The 13518-nt window shown below is 44.2% G+C and overlaps 1 protein-coding gene across 1 annotated transcript in view; it reads right to left on the bottom strand.

Moving 5' to 3' along the window:
- CCDC91 (coiled-coil domain containing 91) overlaps nt 1-13518 on the bottom strand; it is a 143727-nt gene that overhangs the window by 41572 nt on the left and 88637 nt on the right. Inside the window, exons 11-12 of the mRNA XM_087722255.1 lie at nt 12951-13127; nt 942-1055 (exon numbers count right to left, since the gene is read on the bottom strand). Of these exons, the coding sequence (XP_087578381.1) occupies nt 942-1055; nt 12951-13127 (291 nt within the window). The remainder of the gene's footprint in view (nt 1-941; nt 1056-12950; nt 13128-13518) is intronic.

Raw genomic sequence — 13518 nt, 5'->3', positions numbered from 1 at the left:
CCCTGAGCCGGTGAGATTTGAACCACTGAATGGCAGATAGCAGTCAGCTGAAGTGGCCTGCAGTACTGCACTCTACCCACTGCGCCACCTCGGCTATCGCCAATGTCCTTTATCAACTTGGCAAAACAATACAAGGAGATACAGTAGGACCTTGGTACTCAACTGCTTTGAAACTCATCTAATTTGGTACTCAACGCATTTTGACATGAAAATTTTGCCCCAGTACTCCTTGTTTGGTACTCGACACACAAGGTAGAACTTATTGGTGTTGGCTGCTTCATGACTCACTATTATTCCTTATGGGAAAACTTTGTTTAGTACTCAACATTTTTGGTGCTCATCACCCCCTCCCGGAATTAATTAACGATGAATACCGAAAGTACAAGTAGTCCTTGACTTATGAGTACAATTGAGCGCCAAATTTCTGTGGTTAAGTGACACATTTATTGAGTTTTGCCCCATTTTACGACTTTTTTTTTGGGCCACGGTTAAGTGAATGACTATAGCTGATAACTTAGTAACCCAGTTGTGACATGAATCTGGTTGATTTGATTTTGCTTGTCAAAAGATCCCAAAGGGGATCACATGACCCCGGGACACAGCAACCGCCATGGGTCAGTGGCCAAGCCACTTGAACTGCTGTAAGTCGAGGACTACCTGTATAAGTAAGAAGCTGAATGTGGTTTTCCCCCCCATTTTTAAAGGTAAAAATGTTGAACAAAAACTATTTTTTTTTTAAAAAAAAAAGCTGAATGCAAGTGTGAAGGATACAATTGTTGATCCTGTTGTATTTCATATCTCTGCTGGCTTCTGATCGATGTGTGGCGAACAATTCAAAGGATGCCTTTCAATGCTAAGACATCATCTGATGAGCTAACTCATCACATAATTTCTCTTCAGCTCCAAGTATGGACCACACTTATCTTTAAGGTGCCACTTACTCTTTTCTGCTCCTTGATGTATTCCATCAGTTCTTCCCTTGTTTGCTTCACAGCTTCTTCCACAGCTCTCTCACTTTTCCTTTGTTCTTCTAGAATTGCTGATTTCACTATTTCCTAATATGTTAAGGGAGGGAGGGAGAGGGAGAGAGGGAGAAGGGAGAAGGAGAGAGGGGAGAGGGAGGGAGGGAAAGAGAGGGAGAAGGAGAGAGAGAGGGAGGAGAGGGGGAGGGAGGGAGAGAGAGGGAGGGAGGGGGGGAGATAGAGACAGAAGGAGAGAGGAAGAGGGAGAGAGGGGGAGGGAGAGAGGAGAGGGGAAGAGGGAAAGAGAGAAAGGAGAGAGAGAGGGAGAAGGAGAGAGAGAGAGAAGGAGAGAGAGAGGGAGAGGTGGGAAGGGAGGGAGAGAGGGAGGGAGAGAGGGAGGGAGAGGGGGAAAGGGAGAGAGAGAAAGGAGAGAGAGAGGGAGAAGGAGAGAGATAGGGAGAGAGGGGGAGGGAGGGAGAGATGGAGGGAGAGAGAGGGAGAAGGAGAGGGAGAAGGAGGGAGAGGGAGAGAGGGGGGAGGGAGAGAGGGAGGGAGAGAGGGGGAAAGGGAGAGAGAGAAAGGAGAGAGAGAGGGAGAAGGAGAGAGATAGGGAGAGAGGGGGAGGGAGGGAGAGATGGAGGGAGAGAGAGGGAGAAGGAGAGGGAGAAGGAGGGAGAGGGAGAGAGGGGGGAGGGAGAGAGGGAGGGAGAGAGAGGGAGAGGGGGAGAGAGAAAGGAGAGAGGGAGAGAGGAGGAGAGAGAGGGGGAGGGAGGGACAGAGGGAGGGAGAGAGAAGGAATATTATTAGGATAATAATGTACTTATTTTGCTTCAACATTTTCAGCACCGCACATACTACCTCAGTGTGTGAAGAGCATTTGGAAACTTCAATGGGTACAGAATGAGGATGCATGGATAGAAATAATATTTAGGGTGCCCAATAGTACTGTACAGTGCTTCCTGGTTATAATGTCTGCATATAGCAATAGCAATAGCAGTTAGACTTATATACCGCTTCATAGGGCTTTCAGCCCTCTCTAAGTGGTTTACAGAGTCAGCATATCGCCCCCACAGTCTGGGTCCTCATTTCACCTACCTCGGAAGGATGGAAGGCTGAGTCAACCCTGAGCCGGTGAGATTTGAACCGCTGAACTGCAGATAGCAGTCAGCTGAAGTGGCCTGCAGTACTGCACCATAACCACTGCGCCACCTCGGCTCTACAATCAACAATCTAGGTCCTCGTTTTTATTCGTCTCCGAAGGCTGGAAGGCTGAGTCAACTTTGAGCCACGTCTGGATCGAACTCCTGGCTGTGGGCAGAGTTAGCCTGCAATACTGCCTTCCAACCACTGCGCCACCAAGGTGGGAAATGGTGACAGATGCACCAGAGTACAAGACGCACCAAGGTTTTGAAGAGGGAAATTAAAAAAAAAAAGGTTTTGCACTCTGCAAACCTCCTCAAAACATCCCGTTTTTTTTTTAAAGGGCATGAATACCCTTTAGGAGTCTTATAGAGTACTCATGAGGGCTGGCGGGGTGGTGGTAAAATTGAGCCAAAAAAGCCCGTTTTTCACTCATTTCGGCCTTCCCCAGCCCCCAGGAACACTCTGAAAGCCTCCTAAAGGCTATGCACGGCCATTTTTGCAAAGGGGGTGGGGTTTCAGGAGGCCAAAAATGCTGTATTCAGTGTATAAGACGCACCCAGATTTTCACCCTCTTTTTTGAGGGAAAAAAGGTGCATCTTATACTCCGGAAAATATGGTAAGATGCAAAATAGAAGGTGTTGATGTGGTTGGAGACCAGGACAACACTTTGTTCACAAAAGAAGTGAAAATATGTAACATAAAATAAATAAAAAACTTTGTTTGAAAAAAAAGAAGAAACAAAAACACAAGTTAGGCACCACAGCTCTGAAGACGGAACAAAGAAAATGCAGCTGTGGTGAACCATCAGGCAGCACCTGTCAATGTTTGTACAGCTTCTGGGTTGGTTCTAATTCCGGTAATCACGGGGATTTCTTGACCATGATTACCCCAAGAATAAAGGATCATCATCCCATGATTTGCGCGCATGCATATTGATTATTTCTTAAAATGCAGTGCAAGCAGTTTGCAGGATGAATGGGGAAAATTCACCGGTGAGCTCATAAAGGTGCAAAACAAAAGAAACGTGTGAAGAAACGGGATCAGCGGGAAAGCTGAAAATCTGGGCTCTAAGCTGCGAAGGAGGAGGTGACAGGAAGGAGGAGATCTCTCGGAGAATGGCTTCATTTCTGCAAGCTCAACAGTTTTCGGAAAGGCTGATGACAGAAGGCACACTTGGAGGAATACCAAGGAGAGCTGTTTCTAGGGAAGGGTTCTACCTAGGCTTCCACAAAAAGCATGAAGCAGATTCCTGGTCCCGACAAAACCCCTTTTATTAAATGAATGTGAATTCCTCTCATTCGTATTCAGCAAAGGCCTGACAAGCAGTCTTTCAAAGGTGAATTTAATAAATCGAGTAAGGCTCGATTACTGCAACACACTCTACATGGGGCTGCCCTTGAAGAGTGTTCGGAGACTACAGTTGGTCCAGAATGCAGCCGCGCGAGCGATATCGGGTGTACCCCAGTACACCCATGTTACACCTATCCTCCGCGAGCTGCACTGGCTCCCTATTGGTCTCCGGATGCGCTACAAAGTGCTGGTGATTACCTTTAAAGCCCTACATGGCATTGGACCTGGATATCTGAGAGACCGTCTCCTGTTACACACCTCCCAACGTCCGATAAGAACCCACAGGCTAGGCCTCCTCCGGGTGCCATCAACCGGACAATGCCGACTGGCAACCACTCGGGGGAGAGCCTTTTCTGTAGCTGCTCCGGCTCTGTGGAATGAGCTACCAACAAATATCCAGATGCTTCCCACCCTCGTGGCCTTCCAAAAAGCCACCAAAACCTGGTTGTTCCAACAGGCCTGGGGTTGCTGATTTTTAAATCAGTTCCAACCCCCAGTTAAACCAAATGCATGTTGTGTTTTTTAAATTGTTTGTATTCTTTCCCCTATGTGTTATTTTATTTCATTTCGTATTTGTAAGCCGCCAAGAGTCCCCCGGGATTGGGCGGCATATAAACTCATTAAATTGCGAAATTGCGAATTGCGACCACAGACCTCAACTAGCTTGGAAAGCTGCCATGTAAATATTGTCCAAATGAGGTGCTGTGCAAGGAAAGACTGGGCACAGAGTCTCTGAGATTCACGGACAGATCTTCACACTCCTGAAACGAATGAACAAACGAATTGTTTCCTGCAAAAGCCCCCTCCCCTTTTGCTCCTCTTTTATTCCCTATGCGAGGCGCCATTCACTGTCCACCTGTGGCTTTACTCCCAAGTAGACTCTGATTTCTTAGCTGTTCTTTTCTCCTGGCAGCTCTAGAGCAGCTCCAGCTGCTTCCTCTGCCTCGTTGCTGTCCAGCTCCGAAAGCAGCTGAGAACTGTCAGATGGCCTTGGCCCCATCTCTGCCTCCGACAGAGACCAGAGCCTTCCCCAGACCCCCCGTTCCTCCCCAACCTCTTCACGGATTGAATTTGCTGCCAGCTCTTCTGGCCGCTCGTGGGCCACAACACCTTCTGACAAGCGAAGCCAATACGGAAGCCAGATTCACTTAAGAACTGGGTTACTAATTGAACTGCAGTGATTCACTTAACAACCATGGCAAGAAAGGTCGTAAAATGGAGCGAAATCCGCTTAACAATTGCCTCTCTCAGCAACAGAAATTTGGGGCTCAATTGCAATTGTAAATTGAGGACTGTTTGTATTTTTTTAGAGAGACTTTCAATTTAGTATTAGTATTAGTATTTAATGAATTTATAGGCCGCCCAATCCCGAAGGACTCCGGGCGGCTTACAGAAAATACATTTTACAGAATAAAGAATTAAAAAGAAAACAGAGAAAGACAAATTAAAAAAACAAAAAACCACATCGTGCACTCAGTCTGGTCGGGGCTGGACCTCAGTCAAGAGATCAACAGCCCCAGGCCTGCCGGAATAGGCAGGTTTTGATAGCCTTTCGGAAGGCCATGAGAGTGGGTAGGGTCCGGATCTCTGGGGGTAGTTCATTCCATAGGGTTGGAGCGGCTACAGAGAAGGCCCTCCCCCGGGGAGCCGCCAGCCGACATTGTCTGGTTGACGGCAGCTGGAGAAGGCCCACCCTGTGCGATCTTATCGGCCGTTGGGAGGTATGCGGCAGAAGACGGTCTCGCAGATATGTAGGGCTTTAAAGGTAATAACCAGCACCTTGAATCGCGATCGGAAACCGATAGGAAGCCAGTGCAGTTCGCGGAGGATAGGTGTAACGTGGGTGTATCTTGGTACACCCAGTATCGCTCGCGCAATTTGTTGCTTTATTTGTTCATTTTCCCCCATTTGCTCACATTACTTGGGGCCTCTTGTAGATCCTTCTTCTTCCAAAAGTTATACATTATAAAAACAATCCCAGTTGATATTTTCTGAGAAATTGCACTGGTCTAAATATAACTGCCCATTTACTTCTTTTTTTTTTAGGGAGTATTGTTGTTCTTGCTGAATTAGGAGGTAGACGGTTTCCAACATCTGCATCTTATGTAATTTTATACCGTACAGATGGAGTAAACTTTTAATATATACAAACAATAAGAAAAAGGGATTAGAGTTCTTTGGGTGCTCCGCTGTGTTCTTTCCAGGGAGCGGCACACAAATGGTTTGAATTAAAAACAACCAAGTCGAAGGAGGAAGAATCCACAAATGATTTATTCCAACAGTGCAAAATATTGGCTTTTGTCTTGAAAAGGTCCGCGTCGAATCTAAGCAAGGTGCTAAAAATAGAACAGGAACGGTAGGACTTCACCCATCCTGGTTGCACAGCAGGAAACCGGCCATCGCAAAGACTTTTTCTCTCTATCTGGTATCAAAATCATGAAACGGTCGAGGGAACGCCGTCATACTGTTGCAATCAAGGACGCTTCTTATTTTAGGAAGCGAAGTTTTCTTTCAACTTTATTGCATTCCAGAAGGACGAAGGAGACGATCAAAGGCTTTCCCTGGGAAATAAAGTCGGCTTCGTTTCATCCTTTGCTCTGATCCACCTGGATCACATATGTTTCAAAATGGAAATTGCAGCAAAAGGAACAGGCAGCCTTTGGGATTTATAACTTAAAACCGTTCCGCTGCTGCAGATGCTGCTCTCCAAAATCTTGTATTTTCGTCTCCATCACTGGAGGTTTTTTTTAAGAAGAGCATCAGGGTTTCGCTTATCTGAAATGGTATAGGTTCTCCTGCTTGATCAGGGGGCTGGACTAGAAGACCTCCAAGGTCCCTTCCAGCTCATTCTATCCTTAAATTCTTAGCATGGATCCTATCCTATCCTATCCATCCTCCGCCTTGCCCTATGGCAATCTAATATAATTTATCTTTGTCATCTTTATTTCTCCCAATAATTTATTTCTCCCTTTATTTTCAGTTTAATGATACCAAATTATTTACAGAATAGAATAGAATAGAGTATAGAATAGAGAACAGAACAGAATAGAATAGAGAATAGAATAGAATATAGAATAGAACAGAACAAAATATAGAATAGAATAGAATATAGAATAGAATAGAATATAGAATAGAATAGAGTAGAATAGAATAGAATATAGAATAGAACAGAACAGAATATAGAATAGAATATAGAATAGAATAGAATAGAATAGAATAGAATATAGAATATATTCTATCTTTGTCATCTTTATTTCTCCCAATAATTTATTTCTCCCTTTATTTTCAGTTTAATGATACCAAATTATTTACAGAATAGAATAGAATAGAGTATAGAATAGAATAGAGAACAGAATAGAATAGAGAATAGAATAGAATATAGAACAGAACAGAATATAGAATAGAACAGAATATAGGATAGAATGAATAGAATATAGAATAGAATAGAATAGAATAGAATAGAATAGAATAGAATAGAATATAGAATAGAATAGAATATAGAATAGAATAGAATATAGAATAGAGTAGAACTGAATAGAGAATAGCATAGAAGAGAAGAGAATATAGAATAGAATAGAATAGAATATAGAATAGAACAGAATATAGAATAGAATAGAATATAGAATAGAATAGAGTAGAATAGAATAGAATAGAGAATAGTATAGAAGAGAAGAGAATATAGAATAGATTAGAATATAGAATAGAATAGAATAGAATAACTTTATTGTCACTTTGAATGTACACTAATTGCCATACATTAAAAATGAAATTTCATTGCACACAACTCTTAAAGTTCAACCACCTCCAATTTTTCACTACATAAACATGACAAGATACATACATACATACATACATACATACATACATACATACATACATACATACATACAAAGTTATGTATATATCCACATATATGACACAGAGAAACAACACAGCCTAGTTCAGACGTATACATGTTTATGCGGAGAAAAACGAATCTTGTAGTTTACCAGACAGATGGCAAAGAGAACAAACTGTTACAGAATCTGGTAGTCATGCTAGAATCTTTAGAGAAAGTAAGGTGGTTTTTTTATTTTTTGTTTCCATAGGGAAAAGTTAATGCAGAAATTTTAAGAGATGATACGATTTTACATGTTTGCCATTTCAAATGTCAAACTTTTTAACAATGATAGCTGACTACGTTAGCTAACAGCTAACAATAACAACTACATTTATTCATAGCAAGTGAGTTTGGATCTGTTGGTCCTGCGCAAAGAGAGAGGGTCCCAGCTTTGTTTCTTGAGAACTGGATCTCTGCTCTTCCTGGTTGATGAAAGTCATTCTCTGCCATCCCCTTCTTCTTTTGCCCTCAATCCTTCCCAGGCTCTTCTCCAGTGAGTCCTTCCTTCTCATTAGGTGGCCAAAGTCTTTGAGTTTCCTCTTCAGGATCTGGCCTTCTAAAAAGCAGTCAGGGTTGATCTCCTCTAGGACTGATGGGTTTGATCCCTTTGCAGTCCAAGGGACTCACAGGAGTCTTCTCCAGCACCAGAGTTCAAAGGCCTCCATTCTTTGGCGCTCAGCCTTTCTTATGGTCCAACTTTCACAGCCATCCATTGCAACTGGGAAAACCATAGCCTTAGCTATCTATATGCACTTTTGTTGACAGGGTGATGTCTCTGCTTTTTAGTATGCTGTCTAGATTTGCCATAGCTTTCCTCCCCAGGAGCAAGCGCCAGGATTACCCAGAGTCTACCCAATTCAGGCCTGGCTGTAAAACTGAGACCAAGCTGACTGCTATTACAGATGAGATGAAGTAATCAGCTTTCCAGGTCCTTCTCCATCTCTCAGCAGCTTTTAATAACAGCTTCCTCAACTGCTTTTAGGACTGAGAATAGGGATGCTATATTGCACCAGTTCTCCTTCTTCTTCTGTAGGAGACTGACTCTCTCTTCCAAACCAAAGTATTTTACTTCATGATAAACAGTTAATTACAAAAGAGGGGTTTCATTCGGCCTCTTTTCGGTGTCTTAATTTCCCCCCACTGTTCAAAAAATCCACAGCGGATTAAGGGAATTTTTCTAAGAGCTGTTGACATCCAAGTTTGAAGGATTTCAAATATTAGAAGGCCTGTTCGCCATCAGCAGCGTTGACAGTATGAGCCCAAAGCCTTCAAAATGAAAGATTTCAGGCACTTTTCAACAACTGTTTGAACTAAGTATGTTATCTTCCCCATGAAATGAAGAGGTTATCTCATAACATGACAAGTTACTCTTTTATAGGGAGCCCTGGATTAAAATCACTTTCCATTAATGGGGCGGCCATATACATTTGATGAACGAATGCAACAGATATACAATTGGCCATTAGCCAGTGGAGATTCAAGAGGCTTTAACTGCAGAAGAAATATCCTTTTACTATAACTGTTATTCTAAGGATTTAGAACAGCTGGCTCGCTACCAAACTATATTCTCGGATTCTATGTTGCTAATCCTATTCCAAACAAAATGTAGCAGTGAACACAAGACATTGTGCATTTGCAGAAAATCTAGATCTGATAAAAGAAGATTTGTAGCTCAGGGATGAAATGAGGGCTCCTTAGTGCTCTCTGAGCTTGGTGGTTTCCTTGAAGACATTTCATTGCTAAACTACCCTATTTTTCGGAGTATAAGACATACCAAGGTTTTGAAGAGGCAAATTAAAAAAAAAACGTTTTTGCACTCTGCAAACCTCCCAAAGACAGCCTGTTTTTCTTCAGGATGGGCCTTCTCCGGGTGCCGTCGACTAGACAATGTCATCTGGCGGCTCCTTGGGGGAGGGCCTTCTCTGTAGCTGCCCCGGCCCTTTGGAACGATCTACCCCCAGAGATCCTGAGGTGGCGCAGTGGTTAGGGTGCAGTACTGCAGGCCACTTCAGCTGACTGTTATCTGCAGTTCAGCGGTTCTAATCTCACCGGCTCAAGGTTGACTCAGCCTTCCATCCTTCTGAGGTGGGTAAAATGAGGACCCAGACTGTGGGGGCGATATGCTGACTCTGTAAACCGCTTAGAGAGGGCTGAAAGCCCTATGAAGCGGTATATAAGTCTAACTGCTATTGCTATTGCTATTGCTATCCTGACCCTGCCCTCTCTCTCGGCCTTCTGTAAGTCTACTAAGACCTGGCTATTCCGGCACGCCTGGGGCTATTGACCTCTTGACTGAGGTCCAACCCCACTAAGACTGAGTGCATGATGTGTTTTTTAACTTGCTTTCTTCTCTATTTTATATTTTCTGCATTCTTTTTAGAGTTTGTTCTTATGTAAGCTGCCCGGAGTCCTTTGGGATTGGGTGGCATATAAATTCATTAACTTTACAATTTACAATTTAAAAAAAGAGGGCATGAATACCCTTTAGGAGGCTTGAGGACAGCTCTCCTGGGGGGGTGGAGGGGGCCAAACACGAGCAAAAACGGGCCTGTTTTTGTCAAAAAAAAGGGCATGGATAGCCTTTAGGAGGCTTATAGAGAGCTCCTGGGAATTGGGGGAGGGAAATTGAGCTAAAACCGCCCTGTTTTTTCCTCATTTTTGCCCTCCCCAGCCCCCAGGAGCACCCTCAAAGCCTCCTAAAGGCTATGCAGGGCCATTTTTGCAAAGTGGGTGGGGTTTCAGGAGGCAAAAAAATGCTGTATTCAGTGTATAAGACGCACTGAGATTTTCAGCCTCTTTTTTCAGGGAAAAGGTGCGTCTTATGCTCCGAAAAATACGGTAATGTGCATAATAGAAGATGTAAAAGGGGGGGGGGGGGAGGACCAGGACAACATGTTGTTCACAAAAGAAGTTAAAATATGTAACAAAAAAATAAATAACTTTTTTTGAAAAGAAAAGAAGAAACAAAAACACACGTTAGGCACCACAGCCCTGAAGACTGAACAAAGAAAAATATGGTAGGTAACATCATCAGTGTTAGTAAGGGAGTAGGGCTTGCTCTCAGTTTATAAATAAACCCCACTCCTTACTAGCACTGATGATGGTATCTAGTTTGGGTAACAAAACGTTTTCAACCAAGGTCAAAAAGCATCCAGGAAACCCCCTCAAATCTACATCTTGGTTTATCTTATAGCCTCTCAATACCAAGAAATCTATACGTGTGGCAAATATTTCTGGTCACAAGTCTAGCAAAAGTTCAGGATGGATCTAGTTGTGAGTAGTCTACACATTGGTCTATATGTTCCACAGTCCATATATCACTTCCTCAACCTTCTAAGCCCAAGGGTGTCAAACTCAAGGCCCACGGGCCGGATCCGGCCCACAGGATGCTTAAATCTGGCTTGTGGGGCTGCCCTGTATTTAGTAAAGGACTGGCCCGCAGTGCCTCTGCTAGTAAAAATTGGGACCCGTTTTCAGCCGTGACCGTCTCCTGCAGCCCTCTGCCAGTGAAAATGGAGCTTGGGAGGGCAGCACGCGGCTCCCCTGCACTCCGTTTTCACTGGCAGATGGCCAGCACAGCAAACTAAAAACAAAACACAAGGAGAAATGTTTCCTCTTTTGCATTTGAGCATCCAAAAAGGGATAGAAAAGGAGCAGAAGATGTAAGAGGAGAGACAAAGAAAAAGAAGGAGAGATGGAAGGAGAGCAAGGAAGGAAAAATAAGGAAAGGGGGGAAGGAAGAAGAAAGAAGAGTGAAAAGGGAAAGAAGGAAGTAAGATTATAATGAGAGGGAGGGAGGGTCTGAGGGACGTCCTTAGCACTTGGCCATCACAGGTGCCCCTGACATGAGTGATGTTGAGCAGGCCTCGGCCACTACAGCCACATGGTTCCATCACAAAACCGTGTTCGACTAAAGGGTGCTCGACGAAACTGCATAGCTGACGTCATCACAGCGCGACAACAGCGCGGAGAAAAAAGCACGCTGTAAACGCTAAACTTAAAATTAACCCCTAAACCTAAACCTAACCCCCCTAAACCTAATCCTAAACCTAACCTTAAACCTAACCCTTAACCTAACGCTAAACCTAATCCTAACCCTTAACCTAACCCTAAACCTAACCCTAACCCTTAACCTAACCCTAAACCTAACCCTAACCCTTAACCTAACCCTAAACCTAACCCTTACCTTAACTTGAATCAGCTTGCTTTCAAAGCGCTATTTAAAGCGCTCTTCTTTCTCCGCGCTCGCTGTTGTCGCCCTGTTGATGACGTCAGCGACGCAGTTTAATCGGGCGCGCTTTAGTCAAGCGCGGTTTTGTCGTGCCACGCAGCCACATCCACCATGGCCATGCCCACGCCAGCCCCCAAGGTGGGAGGCTAGTCTAGTGATCACAATCCTGATGTGGCCCTCAATGAAATTGAGTTTGATGCCACTGCCCAAACAATCTATAGGGACATTATCTGTCCACCCTGACATGGATCCAATCCGACAGCCTCCAGCACCAGAGACCTAGTTCACTGCCAAAACCAAAATGCACTCAAGATATCAACCCACTCTCTCAACATCTTGGCACCACAGAGAGCCAGCTGCAAGGATGGGTCAGCAGGTTCTGGAGAACCGGTAGTGGAAATTTTGAGTAGCTTGAAGAACCAGCAAGTATCACCTCTGGCTGGGCCCAGAGTGGGGAGGAAATGGAGATTTTCCAGTATCCTTCCCCTGGAGTGGGGGGGGAGGGAATGGAAATTTTACAGTATCCTTCCCTTGGAATGGGGAGGGAATGGAAATTTTGCAGGATCCTTCCCCTGGAGTGGGGAGGAATGGAGATTTTACAGTATCCTTCCCTTGGAATGGGGAGAGAATAGAGATTTTACATTATCCTTCCCTTGGAATGGGGAGGGAATGGAGATTTTGTAGTATCCTTCCCCTGGAATGGGGAGAGAATGGAGATTTTGCAGGATCCTTCCCTTGGAGTAGGGAGGAATGGAGATTTTTGCAGTTTCCTTCCCCTGGAGTGGGGAGGAATGGAGATTTTACAGTATCCTTCTCCTGGAGTGGGGAGAGAATGGAGATTTTGCAGTATCCTTCCCCTGGAGTGGGGGGGGGAATAGAGATTTTACAGTATCCTTCCCCTGGAGTGGGGAGAGAATGGAGATTTTGCAGGATCCTTCCCTTGGAGTAGGGAGGAATGGAGATTTTTGCAGTTTCCTTCCCCTGGAGTGGGGAGGAATGGAGATTTTACAGTATCCTTCTCCTGGAGTGGGGAGAGAATGGAGATTTTGCAGTATCCTTCCCCTGGAGTGGGGGGGGGGGAATAGAGATTTTACAGTATCCTTCCCCTGGAGTGGGGAGAGAATGGAGATTTTGCAGTATCCTTCCCCTGGAGTGGGGAGGGAATGGAGATTTTGCAGTATCCTTCCCCTGCCATGCCCACATGCCTACAGAACCGGTAGTAAAAAAAAAATTGAATTTCACCACTGGTCAGGAGCACCAAACAGTTCTGGGACTTAGCTACCCATCTGTTCCTCCCTTCCTCTGCATAGGAATTTGAACAAACCTGAAACACACCACATACGATATATAGCGAGTGATAACCCAGAACATAAAATCCACTAACTTCTGAACTCTGCTTTTGCCGTCCCGCTGCTTCTTCTACCGCTTGGGCAATCTTCTCTCGATCTTTATTTCTCTCTGCTTGCCATAATTCTTTTTCTTGGTCATGCAGTTTTGTCATGTTTTCCCTTTCGGCTGTGACTGCTGCTAGGATGGCAGCCTGCAAATCCTCTTTTTCAACCTGCGGGCATCAAAGCACAAGAGTCCAGGTGAAATGCGAACCTTTCCCACCGTTTAGGTCGGTCTCCAAAACGTTGCCCATAATTCCCTACAATGCCAAAGGTTGTTTGGAGAAAAGGCCCACAAGTTTATTTAAAAACTCATTCCGAAGACTGGGTTAATTCTGGAAACTGAAAACATTGTTCTCGATAACATTGGATTTATAGTTTCCATCTTTCTTTAAAACATTTTTCTATGAACACGGTCTTTATACTGGACTTTTCTGCTGAATGAATTATGAACATCAGCCAAAGATTAGTTCCACTTACTGGGCTACAAAAACTATATTCTCTGGTCATACAGTATGATAGTCTTTTTCTTTCTAGCCACAAAATAACAGGGCAGGGACAGGA

Source organism: Thamnophis sirtalis, unplaced genomic scaffold (genome assembly GCF_051295495.1).
Source record: "Thamnophis sirtalis isolate CommonGarterSnake01/CBP01778 unplaced genomic scaffold, rThaSir2_p1.2 scaffold_9, whole genome shotgun sequence".
Taxonomy (NCBI): Eukaryota; Metazoa; Chordata; class Lepidosauria; order Squamata; family Natricidae; genus Thamnophis; species Thamnophis sirtalis.
The sequence above is the reverse complement of the archived record's forward strand: the minus strand, read 5'-3'. Positions and strand labels throughout refer to the sequence as shown.